The sequence below is a fragment of the Lissotriton vulgaris genome, chromosome 7 (genome assembly GCF_964263255.1).
Source record: "Lissotriton vulgaris chromosome 7, aLisVul1.2, whole genome shotgun sequence".
Classification (NCBI taxonomy): domain Eukaryota; kingdom Metazoa; phylum Chordata; class Amphibia; order Caudata; family Salamandridae; genus Lissotriton; species Lissotriton vulgaris.
The window spans coordinates 1403779431-1403805961 of record NC_141695.1 but is presented as its reverse complement, the minus strand read 5'-3'; the positions used below and the strand labels follow the sequence as shown (position 1 = coordinate 1403805961).

General features: G+C 46.6%; 1 protein-coding gene across 6 annotated transcripts in view; it reads right to left on the bottom strand.

Moving 5' to 3' along the window:
• The window catches only part of LOC147705726 (structure-specific endonuclease subunit slx1-like), a 320040-nt gene that overhangs the window by 182731 nt on the left and 110778 nt on the right, over window positions 1-26531 (bottom strand). For all 6 annotated transcript variants that reach the window (XM_086932164.1, XM_086932160.1, XM_086932162.1 and 3 more), the window contains one exon: window positions 16790-16971. In XM_086932164.1, the coding sequence (XP_086788290.1) occupies window positions 16790-16962 (173 nt within the window). In that variant the 5' untranslated portion in view covers window positions 16963-16971. The remainder of the gene's footprint in view (window positions 1-16789; window positions 16972-26531) is intronic.

Here is a 26531-nt window from a genome sequence, read left to right as displayed (position 1 = left end):
GTAGCTCAAGCACTCCCTGCGTGCTTAAAGTCAGTAGCAGCAACAGCGTTAGCAATAAGACAAAGTGATTCAATTGTTTTAGGTCATCAGTTAACAGTTCAAGTACCACATTCTGTAGAGGTTTTGTTAAACAGAACCCAGACTCAACACTTAACTATAGCACGACTGACAGGTTATGAATTAACACTATTCCAGCCACACATAGAAATCAGACGTTGCAGCATCCTGAACCCAGCAACACTGTTACCTACAGTTATGACAGATCCAGCTCCGCATGATTGTATAGAAATAATTAATGCAGTAACTAAGCCTAGACGAGACTTAACAGATGTCCCATTGACAAATCCAGACCTGACACTTTATGTGGATGGTTCATGCATGAGAACAAGTACAGGAGAATTAGTGGCCGCGTACGCCGTGACCACTGAAACTGAAATTAAAGAAACACATCGTATTGACACACTGTCTGCTCAAGCGGCAGAGCTCATCGCTCTGACTCGAGCCTGTATTCTAGCCAAGAACAGAAATGTTAACATATACACAGATTCCCGCTATGCCTTCGGAGTTGTACACGACTTCGGAGTCCTCTGGCAAGAACGAGGTTTTCTGACTTCCCATGGGGCCAAGATCCAACATGGCCCCCTCATTCAAGCACTGTTAGAAGCAATACATTTGCCCTCGGGCATATCAGTCATGAAGTGTAAGGCACATACTAAAGTCACAGATTCTGTTTCCCAGGGTAACGACCTGGCAGACCAGACAGCAAAACATACAGCACTGACTCACACCCAGACTACTGATGTGACAAAGACAATAGTCCAGACCCAGTGTATGGCAGTTAGAGATCCCGCCCTAGATGTAATTGATATCCAGACACATGCTACTCCAGAGGAGATAAAGAAATGGACTGAACTAGGAGGGATTCAGACAGATCAAGGTTGGGTGACGAAGGGAAAATCTATATGGTTTCTCCCCGACTCAATGGTTCAAGTCATGATAAATACAGCACATAGTCCTGCCCATCTTGGAGAGAAAGCCATGTTAGACAGTTTACAGAATCTCTGGTACAACAAACACTTACGAGCAGCAGCAAAACAGAAAGTGCGTACTTGCATGATCTGTTGTCAGTTCAATCCAGGTAAAAGTGTCCCTGTTGAGCAAGGTGGATTTCATCCTCCCGATCACCCTTTTGAAGTCCTCCAGATGGATTATATCCAGATGAATAGCTGTAGAGGATTTAAGTATGTCCTTGTAATTGTTTGTGCTCTGTCCCGCTGGACCGAAGCATACCCAGTCCCAGACTACACTGCTCCGACCACTGCCAGACAGTTGGTTCGTGAATTCTTCCCACGGTACGGTTTGCCCCGTGTCGTGTATTCAGATAACGGACAGCCGTTCTCGTCCGAGCTGATGAGACAAGTTTCCCTCTTGCTAGGATATCAGTGGAGGTTCCACTGTGTCCGACATCCCGAAGCAGCTGGCCTTGTAGAAAGGCATAATCAGACACTAAAAATCCGTCTTGCCAAGATCTGTCAGGAAAAAGGGGTCGACTGGATAGTCGCCCTGCCCGTGGCACTATTCTACATGAGAATGGTCGCCCACTCGAGATCAGGGCTATCCCCGTACGAAGTGGTCTTTGGCAGACCGCCGAATATGTGGGGGACGCCCGTTCCGAAAAAGATCACTGATATTGATTGTAACATGTTGACAGATTACCTTGCCTCCTTGATGTCTGCACTCCAATCATGTCGTTCACAGGTTGCCGCAGCCTTCCCTGACAACACCGATGTAAAGGCGCATGAGGTCCGTCCAGGGGACCTGGTACTCGTCCGGAATTTCGACCGGAAAAGTCCGCTGGAGCCCCGCTGGAAGTCTCCAAAGACCGTTCTGCTTACCACCAGGACCGCCGTGAAAATCGAGGGGAGAAAGGGGTGGGTCCACACGAGTCACATCAAACTATGCAATGAACTAAAAAACGGACTGAAACAGGACTCTGACTCGTCCACCCCCACCAAAGACTGTGTTGAAGCACAAGACGTTACTGTGCCTAAAAGAGAAAAGACTCCTCAAGAACTTTACCGTATGAAGCTTCGATCTAGCAAGTCAGACAGTTTAATTGTTTAAGTCCTCCCCTAGGTGAATCGGTTAAATAGTTTCTGACATGTATCCCCTAGATCGAGTTAGAGAGAGAGAGGAAAAGAGAAGAACATATTGCAAATCACTTCGTAGTCACTGCATAGTGACACTAATAATCATGTTTATTCTGAGTATTCTAATTATTATTGCCAGCATTCTGCTTCCTATGTACTGGCCTATTTTCAGGCGTGAACAATCTGCTTACAATGTCTCTGCTGAACACACTTTTAGTGAACTTCCCGCACATGAACTCTCTTACAGACTTGCGCTGCGCAACAATACATTCATTAGTATGTTACACCATTCCCATCAGACAAATAATGCTACAGACTGTTGGATATGTGGCCGACTCCCTCCCTACCAGAATTACAAGGGAGCTCTGCCTCTCTTTCCGTACCCATTCACTCACAATGGCTCCTGTGGAGCATGGTTTAAAATAATTAATTCTTTAGATCCTGATATTGCTGTTTTCGATGGGGGCTGGGTTTGGGGAAACTTGAACTTAGTCCTGCTCAACGTCTGTTATCCTGATAAAGAGGGACTTCCCACTCGAATAGGAACTGATCTAGAAAATGAAGTATATGGATTAGGTAATTACACAATTAGCCTTATGATCCTCACTGTTGAATCTGAAACTGCTCCAGTTCTGCCCCATATGTTAGTACTACCAGTCACAGGTGAATTATGTGTTAGCAAGAAAGGTTCAGTACACGTAGGTCATAGTAAATGCACTACTGTGGTCGAGTTCAGTGACCATGGTAAATCGTCCTTTAAAGCTATCAGTCATTCCTACTTTGTTTGTGGTCATACCGCATACATACGTTTGCCTCCAGATTGGGATGGTACCTGTTACATTGCCTTCCTCCTGCCACCTGTTTTTCTAGCTCCCCCTGATTACCATAGAAATACGAATCTAGCACCGAATAGACCCAAAAGAGATATTCCCCTTGTCGACTACACAGAAACGGCATGGGAACAGTACACTGATTTCAATAAAGGATTCTTTTTCTTCCTAGGGCCTGTCCAAAACAGTAAATTAATACGCAGATTAACGAGAACACTCGAAGCAGTAGTGAACGAAACTGCCTCCGCTCTAGGTAACTTAACAGAGGAGCAGTCTGCTATACGGACTGTTGTCCTTCAAAATCGCCTTGTGATTGACGTCATCTTGGCAGATAGAGGTGGAGCCTGTAAGGTCATCGGGTCAAGTTGCTGTGTTTTCATTCCACAAAACGCACCATCTGTCTATCAAGCTATCACCCGTTTACATAAAATTGCAAATCAGATACATCAGAATCCAGGCACCTGGACTTGGTCCGGTTGGTTCTGGACTACGTTAACAGCTTGGGGATGGAAGATCTTATCCTTCCTAGGCATTGGCCTTGTTATAGTATTCAGTTGTTGCCTGTGCCTGCAGTGTGGGCCAGCGATATGTGGACTGTGTGCCACATCCTGCATTGAGCATTCCAGTTGCCTGTCAAACAGTCAAAGAAAGAAAGACGAACATATAATGTTACAAGAACAAACTGATCGATTTATGAGGATCGATATATCATGAAGGGTCCGTAGGGAACAAGGAGGGAATGAGGTAATATAAATTTTATGGTCATGTTGTGTTCCCTAGCGAGTACCCCACCGACTCCATGTACGAGTTAAAAGTGCATGTAACTTCCCTCCTGTACCAGCTATGAAGACGCAAATACATTTGCGTCCAACGTTAACTTGTCCTCTTTCAGACCCACCATGAATGGGTTTGATGGTCCGTTCCTAAGTATGCTATGCCAACGTCTTTTTGAAGTGTACTCCTACGTTTTTCAGCCTGGCTGAAAGTAGGCCCTGAATCTCTGCCACCGAGCCTCTTTTCTGGCTTCTGACTGCGAGGGCCTCTGCCCAAGCAGCCCCCGTACCCGTGAACTCTGACTTACTTCTAGCGCGGCCCTCCGTGCTCAGCTCAGCCTGCTGCCTGCCAAGATTGACTATAATCTTCGAGTTATCTGTTTTCCTCCCCGAAGATACATTCCAGCCTGCTAGCTTCAGTAAACATCCTTCCTCAGCTACAGGGCTAAAGGGCCGACCTGTCTTTATGCAAGTAATTCATAGCCTCTGTTGCCATGCTTCCATGGAAGGCCCCATGCCCCCACGCTTCTCATACAGACACTCAGGCGCTTATACACGCACTCACAGCAAGTATAGAATAGCTTCTGCTCTAGAGACCTTTCTGCCCAGATAGCTTAGTTCCTAAACATCAGATATCAGATATGATAGAAGCACAAGTTGATCTGACATGCCAGACTTCTGTCTCTTTCCGCCAGTGTAAATGTCAAGTCCCCTGCACCCCGTCTATCACACGTCATGCAGCTGCGCGCGCATCCAAGCTTCCGATTTCTGCTGACATTGCAACATTCTGTTAGCACCACCCCTTGGTGCCACCCACTTGCGTCACCTATCAGTGACGTTTCTAGCACACACCCTAGTTCACGCCTAGTTTACGCCTCTTGATGATGTACTAGCACCACGTGTATACTGTTATCTTGTCTTCTCTCAGCTGTTACGCCTCTTACATTGAACATTATGATGTAAATCAAGTATATAAGCTATGTATTGTCAATAAACGACAGCGCGCTCATCTATCCCTTCTGACATCCTGTGTGGTGGTCAGAACATGATATCCTGATTCCTTTATGAGGAATAAAACCCTTAGAAACTCTTACACCACGGACTCTGTTTTCCTTCATTTCGATTGAGTTATTATTGATTAAGTACTTATCTGCATAGAAATTAAGAGAGTAAATTAATTATTTACATCAGAGCAGTAAGGCAGTATCAGAGGACAGTGCTAAGCATTTGATGTACACACTCAGTCAGCAAATGAATTCACACACTCAATAACTAAACTCTAGGCCAATTGTGTTTGTATAAAAATATATGTTGTGGTTTTATTTTTTGACTTTGGCTAGGAGGGGACCAGTATAGAGGAGGACGTGCTGTTTTACGTACCCGATTGAGATTGCCCATTTAACCCCTTCCACGCTCATGACGAGCTGGGCTCGTCATGGTGTAGCCTCCTCGCACGCTGATGACGAGCCCAGCTCGTCATGAAACAATGTAAAATAGCAATTTCCAGCACAGGAGGGAAATTGCCTTAGCAGCCATGGAGTTAAAACAGAGGGAACGCAGCGCCCATCGTTTCTATTGAGAAACTTTGTCCTCCATATCCCGGACGCATGGAATATATATTACAAAGTATATCACTGATGTCACAGAGGATCCAGTAATAATCCAGATTTGAGGTGTATGATCCACAAACTGTCGTTCGAGCAATTAGGATAACTTTGCTCCTGTTCTTCCCCTCCTTTTTATTACCAAAAGACACCATTAATGGCTTGCCAGGAACCTATGGTCCTTTTTAGATATTTTTATATCATCACAATTTCTCCTTATTGAAATGGAGAATAACAGTCCTTTTCACTCTTACCGCACAGGTTAAATGAATTTGAACCAGAAAGAAGACATTACGAGAGACAGTCATCATTCTAGTCCTGATGAAGGTGGTTTCTGAATAATCTATTGCCACCGAAACTCGTCAACGCCCCCTTTTGTTCATTTAGGTTATATTCATTGAACTTTCCATATCCAATCGCAATATGTACTGTTGGATTTCTTTGCAACAGACTGATTCTTATGAAATAACTATTATATGATAATCTGAATGTCCTTCACATACGTTACTGCCTCTTGTGCACTGTATTTGTAATTGTTAACCGTGAATGAATTTGAATTTAAAATATTTCTATAGCGCGGCGTTCACCCAACGGTTTCTTGGCGCTTTAGGAACATGGAAGGCAGAAGCAGAGAGATAAAAGGAGACTGATTCTCTGTGGAAAGGCTTGGCTAAACAGAAAGGTCTTCAAGCCCTTGCGGAAGAGAGAGTAGTCTTTGACCAATCGTAAATGGGCGGGGAGGGAATTCCAAAATGTAGGTGCCAGGAATGAAAAATTGGACCCACCCCATTTTTTTCTCTTAAAACGGGGTACCTGTAGGAGGGCTTGGGACGATGACCGGAGCTCCCTAGTGGGGACATATTGCTTTATCAGGGAGGAGATAAAAGCAGGGGCAGATCCCTGGCGTGCCTGAAAGACCATGCAGCCGATTTTAAAAAGAGAGCGTTGCCGAACAGGCAGCCAGTGTAAGGCCTTTAGAAGTGGCGTAGAATGATGCAAGCGGGAAAGGCCGTACACTAACCGAGCCGCCTGATTTTGCACTAGCTGGAGTTTCCGTAGACTGTAGGCCGGAATGCCGTTGTACAGGGCATTGGCATAGTCCAGCCGGGAGATCACAAGGGCAGACATAATCAATTTTAGTGCCAGAGGGGAAAAAAAACGGGAGACAGTGCGAATAGTGCGAAGAGTGAAAAAGCAGGAAGAGACAACAGAACTAACTTGTGAGTGAAGGGTGAGGTGGTTATTCATTTTTATGCCTAGGGTCTTGACTGTAGGAGAGGGAGTGGGAGGGGGACCAAAGGAAGAGGGCCAAAAGGAGGAAGTCCAGGGACTAGAGGAGCCACCCGTGAGAACCAGCTCGGTTTTATCCGGGTTCAACTTCAGATGGTTGTGGCTCATCCAGTCCCTGATGAAAATCATAATAGTTTGAAAATTAGAGATAGAGTGGGGAGAAGAGGAGAGATTGAAGACGAGCTGGAGGTCATCTGCATAATTATATACAGTGACCTCCAGCTGCTGGAGTGCGAAAATAAGAGGGTAGATATAAAGATTGAACAAGAGAGGGGAAAGAGAGGAACCCTGGGGGACACCACAGGTGATCTTGAGGGGAGTTGACGTGAAATCCCCCAGCCGGACCGCCTGGGTGCGGTCCCGCAGGAAGGACGAGAGCCAGACCAGGGCTGAGCCCCCGATTCCCGCCGCTCTGATACGTGAAAGCAAGATGGAGTGGTCCACCGTATCAAAAGCGGCGGAAAGATCGAGGAGCACCAGAGCCTGGTGTTTGCCCTGGTCCAAGCCCTCCCTGAGTTTGTCCTGGACCGACACCACAACAGACTCAGTCGAGTGCCTAGGCCGAAATCCCGCTTGACAAGATGCCAAGCCGCCGGTTGCTTCCACATGAGCACTGAGTACCGAGGTGGTATATCGCTCAAGCACCTTGCCTAAATAGGGTAGCAAGGATATGGGCCGATAGTTGATTGGGGTGGATGGGTCGGCACCAGGTTTTTTTAAGATAGGCACAATAGAAGCCGATTTTAGGGCAGGAATTACAACCCCTTGTGCAAGAGAGCTATTGAGGAAGGTAATCGGGGGCTGAGTGCAGACGGAATAAATCCGTTGGAGAATATGGGCCGGACAAATGTCGGCCGGGGAACCCGACTTTACCTTGGGGAGTAGTCCCAGAAAAACTTCTTCCGTTAGAGGGGGAATCGAAAGTAAGCAGGATTGGACAGTGGGGGGAAGGGGATCAACATAAGTCGAGGAGGGGGGGGGGGGATATTAGTCTTGATCTTAGAGATTTTATCCAGAAAGTAATGATTCAAAGAATCACACAGGGATTGGGTAGGAGGGAGTTTGGAGCTGGTCCTGTCTGAAAAGGCCAACTCATTAACAATAGTAAAAATTTCTTTCGATTTGTTCTCTGACGCTAAGATTTTGGAGGAAAAGTGGGCAGTTTTGCTTCTAGGATGGATTTTTTATACTCCTGCAATAGTGTGAGGTAGCGAGTTTTCTGTACAGGGCAATACTCCCTTCTCCACAGTCTCTCAGCTCGCCGGAGGGACAACTTTTTTTCCTTTAAATCTTCGTTGAACCACCAGTTCGCCTCCTTAGGTCTTTTAGTTGATATCCGGCGTAAGGGGGCTATTGTATTGCAGCCTCCCGTAAGCCAGGTATCAATCGCAATAGCTTGTGAAGAGGAGGGTAGGCCAGCCAGGTCAGGAGAGGAATTTAACAGGGAGGATGATAGGGAGACAAGATCGGCAAGATTCCAACTCCGTGCCCAGGTGTTTTTTACTAGCAGAGTCTTAATGGCAGGGTTGAGGTGGAGGGAGAAAGAGATAATGGCATGATCCGACCATGGGCATGGGGACACTGATAAAGAAGAGATGGCATAGTTAAGGGACCAGACTTGGTCTAGCACATGGCCACGTACATGAGTCGGGACTTTGATGTGGGGAGTAAAATTCATTAATTGAAGTAATTCAGTGAATTGCTTGGAAGCTGGGCATTCAAAAGGGTCGTTAGGCCAATAATTAAATTCCCCTAGTACTAAAACTGAAGCATAATTAACCGCCAATGTGGCCAGTAGATCCTGAAAAGCTGGTATAAACGAAGGAGTGGGCTGGGGCGGTCGGTATGTTAGCAAGCAAATGAGCGGGGGAGAAAAGGTAGAAGAACGAACCACAAGGTGCTCAGTGGAGTCGATAAAAGTAGAGGGGAGGAGCTGAAAGTTATACTCCGACCTGGCGATAAACGCCACGCCACCCCTTTCTTGTCTGCCAAGCGATCGGCACGAAGGGCCGCATACGCAGGGGGAAGGGCAGCTAAGAGGGATGGGAGGGAGGACTCACAAAACCAGGTCTCGGTTAGACACAATATGTCCGGCTTGTGGGAATCAAGTAGGACAAACAGGTCTTGGTGATGTTTCACCGCCGACCTGGTGTTGAGCAAGATGATGGACAGAGCGGAAGGGGAGGGAAAGGGGGAGAAGAGGGGCGGCACAGATGGAGGAGTGAGGCCAAGGGAGGAGATGGTGCTGATAGTGGATATCGATAGTGGCCAGTTACCTTGTAGGGTTTTAAGGCCCTCGGAGGAATAAGAGATGAAAGGGGCATAAGGACCGGCCCCTAGCCCCGTCTGGCCGCGGACGGGCGCAGACGGGCTTGACTTAGGCGCGACTTCGGCCTTTTATCATATTGTATTTTTATGTTTTTCGAAATTATCTTTTTAATAAAATTGTAATTTGTATATACTTACTGAGTTGTCCACCAATGTGCTTGTAATTAGTTGTTTGTTGGGGCCCATATTTTGGGTTTATGTGAGATCCTTGAAAAATTGTTTGTTTTGAGTGGGAATGAATGACCCATGGTAATCCTTTTAGGTCCAAGAGAGCCTCTTTTTGTTTTATTTTTAGAACCAAGCAAGCCTGGCACAGGTAAGCAATAAATACTTTTCAGTAATTTTACTGGATATAGAACAGTTTGAAAATGCAATAGCAAGTGTACTTTGTTTGATTTGCAGGGGATGCAGTAGGTTGCAACACTTCGCAAATACAGTACATTGAAATTAATAGGCTTTTTCAGTACATTACAGTTAAGTTACTTTTTACGTTACTTTTATAACTCAGTGCTGGATACCTAGATTTAGCACTGGGACATTTCCTGGAAACAGGTAAGTAAATACATTTTGGTTATTTGGCAATTTTTAAAGAATAGTTTTGGATTTCAAAACTCCACACTTAGAAACTTTATGGAAGAAAATTGTCAATGTTATCCTATGGAGGAAAAACAAGTTAACGGTTCACAGGTAAGTCATCGACTGTGGGAGTTAAGGTTCTGGGATTAGACTCAAGGGTCCCCCTGGGTCAGTGATGCACTGTTGTTGCACCCTCAGCGGAACTAGAGCGGCCGGGTGCAGAGTGTTGAGGCCCAATGTTATCCAATGGGGAATAGGGGGCCTCCGGTTGGTGGCTGCTGGCAAGCAGGCCACTGGGTTGTGGGAGCAAAGCTCCTAGGGTTAAGATCAGTGCAAATAGGGAAACAAAGTAGCACAAAAGGTGCACCCTCAGCTGCACTGGGGCGGCCGGGTGCTGAGTGCTGTTTCGGCGTTGGGTGCCCTGTTTTATATGGAGAACCTCAGGTTTGCAAAAGCACTGCAGGCAGGGAGACAAAGAACTTCTGTGTGCGACCACCACTTGGAGAGGTAAGTTGGAAAGTTAAGGATGGGTTAGGCACTGTCGTTTGGGCACACAAGGCCATGGGGTGTCGGGTGCAGGGGTGCCTTTTGGGGTCGGATCTTCTTATCAGCTTGTGGTTAGGGGGGGCCTTCTGGATTTAGGGTGCAGGCGTCGGCTAGAGGCTTGAGGCAGGTCAGGGGTTGCCGGATCTCGGGTCAGGATAGCTGGGGTGACCTCCTCGTGGTGTTTTTCCACTCAAGCAGAGTGGGCTGGATTTGCAGTCTCTGGCTGGTGCCAGAAGCTGCAGTGTGAACAAATCCGGTGTTCACGGGAGATGGAGTCTTTAGAAGTGAAGGCAGACAGGCCCTCCAGGTTTCTTGAGGTTACTGGCTTTGGGACACACCTGGATTTTGCAGGAGCAGGTTTGAGGGTGAGGCAGGCCGGTAGGGCTGGGGCCAAGTCAGTGGGCATCGCCCTCTTGTTATCTCTGCATGGCTTTTCAGTCCTTCTTCTTATCTTCTTACTTGTTTCTTGTCTGGATCCAAGGAAGCAAGGTTCAGGGTGCCCCCTAAATACTAAATTTAGGGGTGTTACAGGTAGGTAAAGGGCAGGGACCAATGGGTCCCTTACCTGGGGTGGATACACCCCCTATTCTGCCACTCTCCAGTGGGAGGGGGGCAGGAGCCTGTCCTTGGTTGGCTGGGTCCCCCCATCCTCAAGATGGAGGGGACTCAAGGTTGTGCTTCACCTCACCTCCCCCACCAGAGGGGTGGAGTTGGCAGATGTGGGCACACCTCTTTCCCTCACTTGTTATTCCCGCCGGTTCTCCTGCCCAAAATGTGTGGTAGAACCAGTGGGGACTAGTTGCTGAAAGCAGCAATTGGTCTGGAGAGGCTCACAAAGGCGGCATGCCTTTGAAGCTTCTGCCTAATGAACCCTGGCCATCCTGGGGGAGGATGCTTGGCACCTCGACCCAGGATGTGCATTGTTTCAGCCCCTGAGAGCAGCAGCTCTCGACCTTGGGGTCCAGAAACATGTCTGTTGGTGGCAGCCTAAGCAGTCACTCAGTCAGGTCACTAGAAGTTGGTCGAGTTTCAGAGGGAATCTCTAAGATGCCCTCTGTTGTGCATTTTACATTAAATCCCACACTGGCATCAGTGTGGGTTTAATGTGCTGAGAAGTTTGATACCAAACTTCCCAGTCTTCAGTGCAGCCCTTATGTTGTTGTGGAGTTCGTAATAACAAACTCCCAGCACCATATACTCTTAATGGCAGCACTGCACTCACAGTGCCCAGGAATGGACTAAGGGTACCGGGCTCATGCACCTGTCCCCTCACCACTGCCATAGGGCTCCCAGCTAGAGAGGTGACAGATGTATGCCAGGGCAGTGGTTTGTGGGCATGGCACACAGGGATGTGTGCCATGTCGACTCTTCACTTTGTTCTGCACCAAGACATGCAGCCTGCAAAGGCAGTGTGTGTGTGTCGGGGTACAGGACCTCTAAGGGTGGCACTATAAGTGCTGAAGCCCTTAGAGGCCTTCTCTGGTCACAGGGCCCTGGGTACCTGTGGTACCATTAACCGGGGGCCTGACATGTGGCCAGAGATTCCAATTGGGTTTTAGGTTTCAATGCCATTTTAGGGATGGAACATAGGCCCTGGGTACATGATTAGCAGGAGCCCAGGGCACACTCAGTCAAAGAACATCAGCAATTCAGCAAAAAGTGGGGGCATACCATGCAAGAAAGAGGGCACTTTCTCACAGAAGACTACTCAATCTGTGCCATGGTTGCATCCCTCCTATGTACCGACTGAGTAAGGGACAACTGTGAATAATCTCTGTGTCCGCCCACCTGATATAGTTGTGCAGACATTCAGGTCAGTTTTCACTGCCTGCCACTATCTGGAAAACCATGGTAGTAAGGGCAGTGATAACTGTCTGATGCCCCCCTTACCATGCGAGATAAGTCCTATGATGAGAGGGGAATTGTTTTCCAACATAAGAAAATCCAACTTCAGGATTTTATTTTTAAAAGTGTTTTTTTTAATTGATGGATGGCTCAGTCATGTTGATGGAGTAGTTCATCAAACGTAAAAGGCATTGACAGGCACCACCATTTGGTAACTCCTGTGAATGTTTTTGTAATGATCACCAGCTTGGCAGTCATTTTTAAATTTGGTGTGTGTAATAGTCTCAGCCTGCCAGACATTAAGTTGTCTGCCAGGACAACTGAGTCTTCTCTATCAGCCAAAATGTAAAGCTGGCCCTTACTTAAAACTCCTTGTTTATTTTTTTCTCTATTGTGGATAGGTGTGGATTCTTGGCCCTGGCATACCCGGCCCGTATAGCAAACATGCACATTTTTTAATACTAGACAACCAGGGAAGTCCAGGGGTGTAGGACGTGCGTGACTCTCCCCAGACAATAGTACCTAGAGATCCTTGCAAACGTAAAACTTTGGTAAGAAACACACATTTTAATCACATTTCTGTGATGGAAAGACATGGAATCTGTACATCTCCCAATAAGGACAGTACTCCACTTGTGTGGGTGGTCCAAGACAAAATGACACAAAAAGGCCCTAAGTCGCTATGTTGAGAGATAAGCAATAGGGGCAGGTGCTGTATTTGAAGCAGTGCTGTGGTGCCACCCATGCAAGCCTACGAACCACTGACATTTTTGAAAACCAGACAACCAAGGGAGTCCAGGCGGTGTGCCTTGCATGTATCCCAAGAGGATTTCCTACCCACAATGCTTTGCAAACCTCAAACTCTGACTGATATCACACATTAGACTTCTATTTCTGTGATGTAAACTTCCAGAATCTGCGGAAATCCACACAATTCCAACAACTCTGCATTACCCCCACTTGTGCCTATAAAAACGCTGCCCCACTTGTGTGTCTGAGCCTAGTGCCCACTACAGGAATGGCCCAAACCAAGGTCAATGGACGTCCTTATCGGGAGACTCCCATTGACTATGGCTGGATTTGTTTGTGTCACAGGCACTAGGCCAAGCCACACAAGTAAGGTACTATTTTTATCGGGAGACTTGGGGGAATGCCGGGTGGACAGATGTTTGTGGCTCCCCACAGGTTCCAGAACTTTCCATTACAGAAATGTGAGGAAAATGTGTTTTAAGCCAAAGTTTGTGGTTTGCAAGGGAATCTGGGTAAAAAATAAATCAGGTGAGAGCCACACCAGTCAGTCCACCCTGGATACTCCTAGGTGTCTAGTTTGAAAAACTGTACAGGTTGGCTAGGTTTCCCTAGTTAACGACTGAGCTAGGGTCCAAATTCTACAGCTATCCATATTGCAAAAAAAAGGGGCCAGCTTTCGGTGGACCAACCCACTATACTAGCTCACTACGATTGAAAAGAGTGACCAGCACCTTGCACACAGATTTCTGCTACGGAACCATAAAACTGCTGGGATTAAAACGTGAACTGCTCAGTAAACATACTTCCCGTTCTGCCATAGTCCTACTGAGTTTTCTGTCAAGGTTTCTAAGCAGCAACTATCAGGTAACACCGAATCTTTGCATCATGGAATAACAAACCTTCTGAACTATGTCACGGAATTACAACTAAATACTTATATAGTAGTTTAATCTCAAACTATGCATGTTTGGGAGGCAAAGCAGGAACATATCTGTCAAAATCTGGTCAGAATCATAGTGCACGCTAAATGGAGAATTTTTCTGAATGTGACCTCTTGCTTTTTAAGACAAAGCAAATAGACAGCATGCAAACGCTAGGGGTACTGTGCCTAAAGCAAATTCTCAAAGTTTGCTAGGCTCCAATAATCCAGCAGTCTCGACATTTCATTAAACATGAAACCAAATGACAGCAGCAGCGTTATTTGAAAAAAAGAAAATAATGGAAATAAAAACATAAATAAAAGGCATTGTCATTTACAATACTAATAGCTTAAACTCTTGCAAATGAGAGACCTATTGCATTGCAATAAAGGGCCTTCTCGACCGTGTGTTAGATTGTAAATATCAGAGGAAGAGACTGTCCTGCGACGTCTTCAAAGAAGTGATAAATAGTGCAGTAAAGAAGATGTGTAAGTGTTGTAAATTACACAGATACCTAGTATGAAGTGAGAGTTAGATTTGATCCGAGCTATAAACACTAAAAGCGCTGCAACACCTTTCGCTCTGATTACACTGTCGGGCTCAGGAGGAAGAATAGGAGGGTTATTTCCTGCCCTCTCTGTGATCTTCAGTGCGCAGTGTGGCATTGTGTAATGTCATTGCTATATTTGGGCTAATAAAAGCACTTCAGCTGTAGTAGGGCCCTGGCCTCACTTCGTGGTGCAGGGCGGCCTGTGCTTTATGGCAGGCATGGAGAGAGGGAGGGATGGTCTCGGTTGTAGCTCCGGCCTCGTACAGTGCCCCTGCTTTTACTAGTGAGCGAGAAGCGCAGAGGTGGTGGTATTGGTGGTGGTGGCATTGGTGGTGGTGGTATTAGTGGCAGTATTGGTATTGGTGGTGGTATTGGCATCAGTGGTGGTGGTGATGGTACTGGTATTGCTTGTGGTGGTATTGTTGGTTTTGGTGGTGGGGTGATGGTGGTATTGGTGGTGGTGATGGTATTGGTGGCATTGGTGGGGACATTGGTGGTGGTGGTATTGGTGGTGGTATTGGTGGTAGTGGTATTGGTGGTGGTATTGATGGTATTGATGGTGGTGGTATTGGTGGTGGTGGTATTGTTGTTGTTATTGTTGTCAACAGGGTTTTGAAAACAACTCATCAGTGGCTTAGTGCAGATGACATGTAACACAGATGTGCTGTTGTCCGCTTAAGCCTATTAGCACACGATTATGTGCTACCTGGAATTCACATGACTTAATTTGCTAATCATTTCTAAATCCATTTTACTTGGGGGGCGGAGGGTTGAAACAGACACGATGTAATGCCGGGTTAAAGTGATTGAAAGTAGGCGCCCTTGCTGCTTAAAAAAACGCAAGCGGTTTCAGCTGAAGCAGAGCATGTCCGACCTGCAGTAAGAGAAACTCAATAAAGTAAATAGTGCTTACAGACTAAATAACAGGTTCCATGTAACAACCAAAGTACAGGGACCAGTAACTGTGGGAGGTTATAAATGAAGACAAGGCCATACTAAGGAGGGACTAACAAGCCTATTAAGGAATCCGAAGGCACCATTTATGGAAGACAATGACACAAGACAATGTAAAATATGGGAGTAGAGTGGGCGTGGCTTCTGTCCCATACTCTACTACAGCAGTCTCGCAGAGAGAGCAGTGCATGCGCGCTGCCACTAGGCTCGACCTAAAATACACATGCTGGGAAAACAGCAGAGAAAGCCAGCCTGAAAAAGGCTGACCAGGCCTGCCTCCACTCAGCCTCGAGGTTCATGACTTTAGACATAGCCTGGTCCAGACAGGGAAGCACAGGGTAGTGGTGAATGTACATCACAGCTGGAGTATGCCCCATGCTTCAGTTTGCAGTGCGAGATGAGACGTCACAGAATTACTGTAATGGGTGGCCAGTGAGAAGGCTTCCCTGAATGATTGGCACGCAAAGTCCATCGCCACAGTGGTGCTTGTTTGAACAGTGCTCAAGGCTGTCTATAACCACTACGCTGCTGTTGCATCATCATCAGATAGACTTCAGAGGGGGCTTTCCCTTGAAGCACATCAGAGCTATAAAATTCAAAGCAAAAAAGGTGACTGCACGAGCATGAGTAATAGAATGCAACATATCTGACAATTGCTCAGGTTTGCTTGATGTTACACTGAGCACAGTGCCCGAAAACAGTTTCTGTACTACAAAATACCAAATTTACTTATAGGAGGAGGCAGAAAATAGTGAGGGCGGAGCTCCAGCCCCTAAAAGGAGCCACCCTTGATTCAAAACTTTCCAATTCCCAATTTTAAAATGCTGCATTTATGAACAAGCATGCTGGCCCATTTTGGTGACTGTTTTGCCTCTCTGTGCTCTATTCCTCAGGCAAATTTTAATTTAATTGGGTAAAATACCACCACTCATGATGACTGATATTGATGTCAGCAAACTAGGCTGGGTGGTGAACTCCGCTCCGTTCACAGGGTTTGCGGAGTTTTCCGCATTCCGTGCATCAAATGCACTTTCGAAAACACGGAGCAGAGTTTTTCCCTCGCTTGCGCTCAGCAACATTAAGTTGGCAAGCAAGGAAAATCCAACACTAGACCACCTCCCAACGAGATTTCTCAAAGCAGGCGGTCACTGATGGTCGCGATCGCTCGCATTGAGAACCATCCGTTCGCGATGAGGAAGCTGCAGCTCGAATAGAATATCTACTTATGACAGAAAGAAGCAGCTCCCTCTTGTGCTCCGCATGGTGCCGTTCAGGCTTATTTTTCGGTGCGAAACAAACGCCCGTCGCTAAAAGTCTGCGCGAAATCCGCCCAGGCCTACACCAAAAGCTGTCCTGTAGGCAGATCCAAAATGTGAATGACCCAAAATGCACATTTCAATTTTCTTTACTTCATTACAGCAGCTCTGGGAGACAGCTGAATACATCTCTACACCAGAAATAACAAGTGATTAATCAGCAACACCTAGAGGTTGGCGATGGAACAACATGCATACAATCACAAGCACTAAAGTGACTCTCAAACTGTAGGTATGTCAGGCCGGAACACAGTAAGCAGCAGGTCAGGATAACTATTTTTTGGTGATAACAATATGTTGGGGCACCACTTGATTTCCCTAGGGGCCTATCTGCCCCTGGAAAGAGGACAGACTCACCAAGGACCCCGACCACTGGTCCTCCAGGCGCCCCCCTTATGCTTGCCAGCATTGTGCTGGTTGATGCGACGCTCAGGGTTCACCGTGAAGCCGATGTAGATGCGACCTTTGAACTTGGGGTTCGTGCAAAAGAGCATGTAGACGCCAAAGAAGTTTTCGACCTCTACCACCATTTTGAGGACCTGCAGAAATAGGCGAAAGAAGGACAGTATTTTACCTGCAGTGACCGATAAATATGATGCAAACATTGATATGGGCTGGGTAATACATATTTTCTTAGTCGAAAGGTAGTTCTTGGGGGAGATGGGGTCAAATGCACAATCTGGATTAGTCCACATATGAAAGTGTGATGTTCATGGACGAATTAGTCAGATCAGATCAGAAAATGCTTTATTTGATTTTAGAAACTTAATAAAATCGTAAAAGCAACAGTTAAAATGACAAGTTCATACAAAAAAATACATTTAAAAATAGTCCATAGATCGACAGAGATCACATAAAAAAAATGAATTCATATTTTTTTTAAAACTTGCAGGTTATAGATTTCTGCTTCCTCAGAATACTTTTTAAAAGGCCAGTCATAATCCCAATACAATATCCATTATCCAGTATCCGTAGAAATAAAAAAGCAGGTCGACATTGCCGTCATGCACCCTGCTTCAGGTAGGGTATAATCCATATTGCATGTTCCCTGGCGTAAAATTTACAAAATAGGATCACATGCATAGTTGTTTGCAAAGAAAGATTATCACATGGGCAGGGGGCAAGGTCCCTGGACCAGTCATTTATAGTGGGGAAGGTAACCAAACGATGAAAGCTATCGAACCTAAACCTGGTCAAGATATACCTATCAAAATCCCCTATACAACAGACCAGGTAAGGTTGGAAAAAATTACTGGCCAAAGTCATTTGGTGCCGAAGCACAGATTTGTTATTAATTTCTACTACTATTGTGAGTGACTCAAAATGGTTCTGGCATAGCATTTTCAAGTCTTTTCTGGATATGGAGCAAATAGAATCTGGCTTATCATAGAACTTTGGTCGATTCAAATCGTTAAATAGCTTTCTAACATAATTTAACCAGGAAATATTTCTAGCATGGTCCAGGCCCATTGCGTATTTGATAATTTCGTGATTCAGGCCTAGACTGGGTGATGTCCAGATTCTATGCCAGAGTAAAATAGGTTGTGTTTTAATAACATCAGTAATGTGCACAATACCCAATTCACTATGACAGTTAAAAACAGGTGTGCTCTGGGGGACTGCTAGGATAAACCTATAAAAAAGCATTTTCTACAACTTGTAATGGCGCAACGTCGTAAAAACCCCAAACACCCGCCCCATAGGTTGCGATACTTCTGCATTTTGCTAGATAAATCTTGAGGAGAATCCCTGGGGGGCTTTTTTCCTCAGTTTTTTCGCAAAGTTCATTACCGCCGCGGTAGACCTTTTAAACAAAAGGGTCCTACTCTTGACCGCTGGTCCCCAGGAGCCTGTGTCCTCAAGCAGGATACCAAGATACGAGAAGGTTCTGGTAGGGTCAATTTTGTCACCTCCTGCTACTAGGCTTTGACATTTGAGTCTCCCCTTTCCACACATCATAACAAAAGTTTTCTTTGTGTTAAGTTTTTGACCCCTATAGGCCATAAACTCGATGCAGGTGGAAAGAACTCTCTGTAACCCTATCTTGGTCCTAGCCATTAACACTGCGTCATCCGCGCAGAGAAGGGAGACAATCTGCTTGTTATTAAATCTCGGGGAATCTTTTGCACTAGCCCCCAGTTCCTCCTCCAAAGTGTTGGTGTATAAGGAAAAGAGGAACAGGGCCAGTACGCAGCCTTCTCTAACGCCCCTCTCCACGTGGAACGACTTGGGGCACTCTCCCTTAAGACAGTGTCTCACCCTTGCAGAGGCCCCCACATACAATTGTCTCAAAAATTGCACAATGGTGGGTTCTACCCTTAGGTCCTCTAAAATTTTCCAAAGCTTGCTATGGTCCACACAATCAAAGGCGGTAAGATCGACAAATACTGCATACAGCCGCCCTGTCTTAGCTTGTGTACATTTCTTTCGGATTATGGTAAAATTTAAAACCTGTTCAATGGTGCCCATTCCCTCCCTCCCACCGGACTCAAAATATTATTTTCTTTGGGCCACAACTGTAGCTTATTAAGCACTACCCTTCCTGCAATTTGTCATGAACGAGTCTAAAAGTTATATGGGTCTGTAGCATGCTGGATTCTCCCGGTCCCCTTTTTTAAAAGTTGGTATTATAACTGACTCGGACCAGGATTTAATAAAACCCTTTACACAGCACACTTCTAAGACTCGAATTAAAAGTTGGGTCCAGAGTTCAGTAGTTGTTTTATAAAGGTCAATGGGAATCCCATAAGGGTCTGGGACCTTGTTACCTTTACTCGCATTTATGGCCACCAGGACCTCACAGAGAGAAAACTTAAAATCAATCGGTGAAAAGGCAGGTCGATCACCCTCAAGATCTAAAATGTGTTCTTGGATTGAAGAGTCACCACCATTATTCCCATATACCTTAGAGAAAAAGTCAATCCAAGATTTTTCATTGTTCGCATCTTCGGGCTCTCATGTTTAACGAAAAAAGGAGCCTGACTGCCAGCCAGAAAGAAGAGCAGTCTCTATGCTGTGATGCCTCAAAGATTAGCCCATGCCTTCTCCTTAATTTGTTTTTTGTGTTTTTTCCTGGCTAAATTATAGGCTTTTCCTTTCTACAGGCTCTAATTTCCTAACCATCCCTCTCTGGGTTGCAAAGTGCAACCTTAAGAAGGGAATACGTTTTGGTGCACGAGCTGTCAAACCATCCGTTACTCCTATTAGAAGACATCTTACAAGGGTGACTCAGAATGTTTTGTGTAACTTGCGAAATTTGTAAGAACAAGTTTAGACTATCCGTATAGGAAGTATCTTCATTCAGGCATTCAAGGATAGGTACAAAAGCCTTTGAAATAATTCTTGAATTCATCGCCACAGGATCTTTCTTGCCCCACCTCAAAGAGTAACCCTTTTGGCGAACCAACAAAATGTCTTGGGTCCACGCCAAACTTTCTACAGTTGATGGAGCATTGTCCACTGGTAGCATTATGTTAACACTTAGTGGGAGATGATCACTAATACCATTGGGATGAGTCATAAATTTCGTAAACCAATTGGCATAACGATTCAGAGTGATAATAAAATCAATCAAAGAGTTAAATCCCCTTCCAATGAACATAGGGCAAAAATCCACTATTGGAGAACACGTCATATTAGCGAACCCAAAGTCATACAAAGCCATAATCTCATTAAACTTTTTATCTCTATCAGTGTGTACAAATTGGGTAATTTGGCCGTGTTCCTCCAATTCATAGTCTCCAAACCCACATCCGTTCATGGTACAGATATTAGTATTAAAATCCCCTCCCCAAATCATGATCACCTCCATCCCTTTAGATATAACCAGGCTGCTTAAATCATCAGTCAGAGTTTTTATAACAACTACACATTTTTGCTTGTCTATATAGTTATAAAAATTAATAATCACTACCTTGACTGGCATAAGCAAATGAATGGTAAAAAGGTGATAATAGGAGGTATATTTTGACATTTTGATGTTCTGGACCCTCAACATGTTGGAAATGTATACACATATTCCCCCTTTGTGTCTCCCATGTACTGACCGCAATGCTGGATTATGGAATGTCTAATATCCGTCTAAATGTATCTCAATTAGTAAACAAGTCTCCTGGAAACAGTGAATATCAAAATTATGTATGAAATCTGCCCAGACTAAGTTAGTAACCTTCGTCTCGAGGCCGCAAATGTTCCAGAAAACTACTCTAACAGACCCTACTGTTAAATCTAATTGGGTTTTTGGGCCATGTACATTTTTCCCCTGTCCCTGGGTTCCTGTCGGCTGTAAACCTAAATCCAAGTTGTAATCGTCTTCTAAAAGAGGTGTAGAAATTTTATTAGGTGCACCACTTCCTAGTTTGAGCTGAGCTGAGTTCACTACGGACCCTCCATAGTTGCTGCCTTGCCTGATAGTCTACTGTGTTGTGCACCAAATGGCCCTATTGAGGTCCGCCATGTTGTCGGCCATCGTGGGTGTCAGGTGTCGCTCCCTCTTGACAGCCTGGTTGGGTAGACGCATGTCCACGCATACCCGGATGGCCCCTGGTTGCCTAAGCTTTTCGGCAATGACCATCGGCAATACCCACGGAGTTGGGCCGGACACACATTTGATGATGTACAGATCCTCTAGCATTTTCAGTTCAGCCTCCACCTGTAGTTGTAAGCGAAAAGGCACTCTCCGGTGCCTCAGAGCTGTTGGTCTGATGGAGGAGTCAATGTGTAATTTGAACTGCTTATCCTTGAGCTTGCCTAGGCCCTCGAATAGTTACAGGAACTCCGGGAGGATGGCATCGGCATGGAAGTGGTGTACTTGGTTTGCAAAAAAGACTAGGCCCAGGCCTTCCACCATATGGCAGACGAGAGTCCCTTTTTTCGTTCAGTGAGGTGAAAGTTTGCTCACGTATTTTGCTTGTCGCTGGTGACTTCAACCTCAGTCGATCCTCTTAAGGGGAGCGGGAATGACCCGCCAGACATGTATATGCTTTGGTGGGAGTTGCGGGGATAGCTGTTCGTATTGTTCAGAGTCCATGATGTTTACTAATGCCCCCTTTTTGATCAGCTCTTGAATTATGGACCTGGCCACATTGACGGAACACATTGGGGGAGGTCGCCTCCGCTTGTCAGAGTGGTTTGCGAATGATATGACAAACACCTCGTCATCCTCTATGTTGAAACCACGCCTTTTTGGTGCATCATCTGCTTGGGTGTGATGGCCATCGGTCAATAGCTGACCGATGTTGGGCGTGACTCCATGTGGCTTGGCAAAGGCTGACCGGGAGCTGAGTCTCCTGCATACTACAGCAAAGTTGTTTTGTTTCCCGCACCAGGAACCAACTTTTCTTTTTGCCAAACACAGGCCTTTTGGGGGTGTTTAGCTCCACAGTTCGCACTAGGCCCCCCTGTCTGGGCTTTCGTGAAGATGCACGCAGGGTTTGGCCAACTCTGGATAGCCTCGACCCTCTCTTCTTTGATCTGGGCCTTCCGGGGAGTGTATGATGTGGTGGCATCTCTGTTGAGGGTGGCTTCCATCTCGTCCGCACCTAATAACATTGCCAATTAGCGAAGGATGAGCCGCCTGAGTGGCACTGATTGGCACCCCTGAATGATCTGAGCTCTTACCCCTTCCCTTTGGTCCGCAAACGTCCATGTGCTTGCCAAGCACCGCAGTCGTGCGTAGAGCATGTCCACTGATTCAGTGTCAGATTGCCTCGCCTGTCACAACTTGAACCGCTCAAAGTCTGGGTTGAGCTGAGGGTTGAAATGGCCATTCAGCACTGCAACATCGTAGTCATCTCCACTTCCTGTGTTCTAAAGCATTTCAAAAAAATCGTAGAGCTCTCTGCCCCTTAGTATATCAACAGTGATCTCTTCACAGCCCCATCCGTCTCTCTCGTGCCTCTGAAATAGTGACTGAGGTGCCCCAACCAGGCCTTCAAGCGCGGGCCGCTGTTGCGGGGTCAGCGAGTTTGCTGAACGGGGTAGTGGGGTAACTGTGGCGTGGTTATGAAATTGAGGTGGTGCTGCTGTCTGTGCCTGGGGATTTGCAGCACCTGGCTGCACCCGCCAGGGGTTGTGTGCTGATTGCAGCCTTGTGTGTGGTGCTTTATATGTCCTGGAAGCGCTGGCAGGTGGTTTGCTGTCTTGAGAAGCCCTTTCCCATCTCCACCCTGCCTCATGTGATTTGGTCCATGCAGTGGGACATGGGCACTATGCTGGTGTGCCTCTTCCTGGCCTTTGAACGGTTGTGCCCTCCAAAGTGGGTGTTTGACTGAGCAGTCTGCTGCAGGCCAGTTCATGTGTGTCACTTTTGCAGCAGCTTGGGATATGTAGTCTGTATTTTTATTTTTCTTGGCCTAACATGTGACCCGCTCTGTGGGGCTTAGCGATCTCACCTGTCAGCTGAAAAACGCTGCCTCAGGCGCTCCTGCGCTTCCTTTTGCTGGCAGCGGAGGAACGGCATCTGCCTGCTGAGAGATCAGGACAGGCCACACGCTGCGAGATGTGAGCAGCACCCGCTGACAGCGTTCAGCGTAGGACCCTCGGGAGGCATGAAGACAGCCATGGGCAGGACGCTGCAGTCAGCGAAGACACGTGACTAGTGGGGGTGGGGTTGCTCATACCCTACAGGACCGGCGAGGGCCTTAGAGGTGGCAGCTGTAGGCACGCACTACTGCTGACGCTCCAGGGCAGTGCAGAAGATCAACAACAGGGAGGTCAGTGAGTTGCAAGGCGCGGGTTGGGCACCGGCCTCATCGCCAAGGTGGCGGGCGCAAGCGGGTGATGGGGCCTAGCTTGCGCCGTGTGGCAGTAACTAGAGACTACACTACTTTGCTGGTATTCTCAAAAAGGAAATGGAAGGTGCACTTGTTGTGAAGTCAATATGCGCACGTCGAGATCTGTTCCAGAATGACTTCTTTTTACTCAAGCAATCTTTTAAAACTGGCACACAGCCAACGCGTTTCGTTCCCGGTTTTTGCAAGAGGGAACTTCATCAGGGCTCCTATATAATCAGCTGGTCAGTGGCAATAAGAAGTATATATGGTGGTATTGGACCTCATGGGGCATAAGTTGGCCACAATAGCAGTATAGTTGGTAAAATCTCGTGCCTCAGAATAGTAAGTAGGCTTACAAATATCCTATGTAGTGAAATCGAAATGAAGAAAAGGTCCAAACATTACTTAATCGTCAAGGAACTTTATAGATATAAAGTCATGCTGTATCAATAAGTAAAGCATTGTCTTATCGTACAGCGGCATGATACCCGGCAGTCATGGTGGAAAGACCTAAAGCGGTCCTCCGTCGTTTATTTATCTCCTCAGGGCGAGCCAGCCCCAAGGAGTAGTGGACTTGCAACAAAGTAGTGGAGAGCCCGGATGGTTCTCTACACAGCGGAGCCTTCTGACATCAGACAGCTGTGCTGTCCAACAGGTTACTCTGCCTTAAAAGGTTTCTGCCTCAGACTGTAGAGCCGTCCTCTAGGCATCACGGATGAGACAGTCTGAGGCCGTAGACCACAGGACTAAGAACCAGGTTGCATTGTTTGAATGACTCATTAAAAGGGCATCGCTGAGACAGATTCAATGTCTTCAACAGCATCCCTGTCTGGAATTAACTTGTTAATTTGGCTTGTACTTTTGGGCTTCCCCCCTTCACCGTCTGTGTCTTGCGCTGGCTCACCATTGTTCCCTCCTACCTTAAAATTCAAGGTATGAGTGCAGGTCTACACACATAGCTGTGAGCGCGGATAAACAAGAAAGGGACTCCATTTTAAGTCTCAGGCGGAGGGGGGCATGTCTCCATTTTATGTCAACGACTGAAAACGGCGGAGAGAAGCCGAGCCCAAGGGGGTCAATAAGCAGATCACAGTAAATGAAGGCAGAGATTCATTGAGGTACAGGGAAGCATCAGTATCTTACGGAACAAAGAAAAGTACCATATCATCCATGAGGGCAGCGAAGCACTGATCAAAAAGGGAGTAATATGGTGACATCACAGGAAAAGAAAACTGGCACCACCACTGCCCAACAGCGGAGTGATACATACCCAGAGTAAACAATCTAAGAAAATGACAAGCTGATGTTTGGAATAACCTACAATTCTGACTCCGATATAAAGTGAAAAGTAGCTGTGACAAGCACAAGACTATCTGCGTAAACATGAAAGCCGACCCTGCAACCTGATAGGAGTTCATTTTTCAGAATCATTATTCAAAAACAAATGCTCTTAGCAGAGGTGTTACAAGGTCAGAGACTTTCTGTGAGAAGTTGGCCTGGTATATGCTGTCCACGAATTAAAGTGGGCACCTTGCACCAGTCCAAACAACCCTTATGGTGTTTGAAGTCAAAGATAACCTTCAGAAAGCTATCCTAATGGTAGCTGCGGAAAGCAGCCTTAGGCTTAATCTTGAAGGAATGTAAAGCAGCTTGTTTTGCCAGAATATCACCTCCTGAATGACTAAATGAAGGAGAACCATACAGTAGTTATATGAAAATATGTATTTATTAATATAACACCCTCTATTATCCTCTACACGAGGATAGAACATAAAGCACACAATAGGAGATCAATAGAACAGTTGTAAGTAGCACAATTCACAGTGGGCTCCAAGGGGAGACCAAACCATATACTAAAATAGTGGTATAACAATCACGGCTCAACTAGACACAGTGCCAAGTGCATGTAGAATTGCTGGGACCCCCAGGAACCACCCAAGGTTATGACACAGGGAGCCCACGGAGGACGAGTGCTGTGAGGAAACACGACTGCATGCTCCATACAACTCAATGGGAAAGTCGATGTTGGAAAGTTAGTTTAAGGACCCTTTTAGAAGCACTTCGAGCGAACCCTTTGAAACTTAAGAGTCTGAGGAGCCAGCCCACCCATGGATACCATAGTACCCGAGTTACCTATCCCGGAGGAGCTGGGTGCCTAGGTCTGAAGTTGCGTTGGAAACTCCTGTTGTTCTCTATGAAGGGCTGTGAAGAAGTACTGCTGCCGTGAATGTGAATAGGGTCCTGTAGAATCCAAGCCGGGATTCTAGATGGAAGGAACCTGAAAGCAGAGGGGACAGAGTCTGGGTCACTTAAGAGTGACCAGGGGCTCGGGAGTCGAATGCCCACCGATGTCATGTGCTTCAGGGGCGAAGAAGGGATGCTGGACTCTGCCGCCACAAGGACCAGGAGACGTCGTGGACGACCAGGAGCCAGATGCGAGCTGTCCCACGAAGGATGTTGAGTGCTGAGGGGTACTGCTGAAGCACCCGCAAGCCTTGGCAAAAGCAACCCACGCAGGAAGGTCAAACAAGTTACGGTGTGGACCGGCAAGGTCCATGGGACGTACCAACGAATGAGGAATCAGGGCACGTCTAGAGCAACCAGGAAAGCCCACTAGAAATCAAGATGACCCTAAGGAGGACCCACAGGTCGAATGACCAGGAGTCGCGAGGGGACCTCGAGCAAGCTTGCACAGTACCCGGCCATGGAGCACTCGGTGTGAGGAGGCCGGAGTTCTTTGGTGCAAATACTGCTCAGGGTCAGGACTACACGGAGTCCAATGCAAAAGCTCGGGAATCGCCAACAAGCATCTGCAACTACAAATGGACGCGGTGCACTGGGGTTTGGGTTATGCAGTCCCCACAAGGGATACTGGCCTCAGACTCAGTGAGAGGTCAGATCGACCTCAGGGACCTTCAGAAACCCACCTCCTGTGTTGCTGAAATCTTCAGAGTCCACAGGAGCTCAGGAGCAGCAGACCGGTCAGTTGCAGTTCGGTGCCTTCGAATGTAGGAGAGTGACTCCTTCACTCAAAGGGAGATTCTTCACTTGTCTTATGTGCGCCACAGGTCCTGAACTGAGCCTGTATGGAGCAAAGGCACAAACTAAACTCTGGACGGAAAGGGGGACAAAGTCGAGCCCAGTCGAGGTCCAGCGAAGTCCACACTGTCCAGACGGCCGAAGGTCAGTGGTTTCTTCTTGCAGAATATGGTCCACGTGAAATCTAAAGTCTTACAGCCAGGTTAGCCCTTTGGTACCCACGGGAGACGGTTGGACAAATTCAGGGGAACCTCCGAGGGGAGGGCAGGACAGAGGGGTGGCTACAC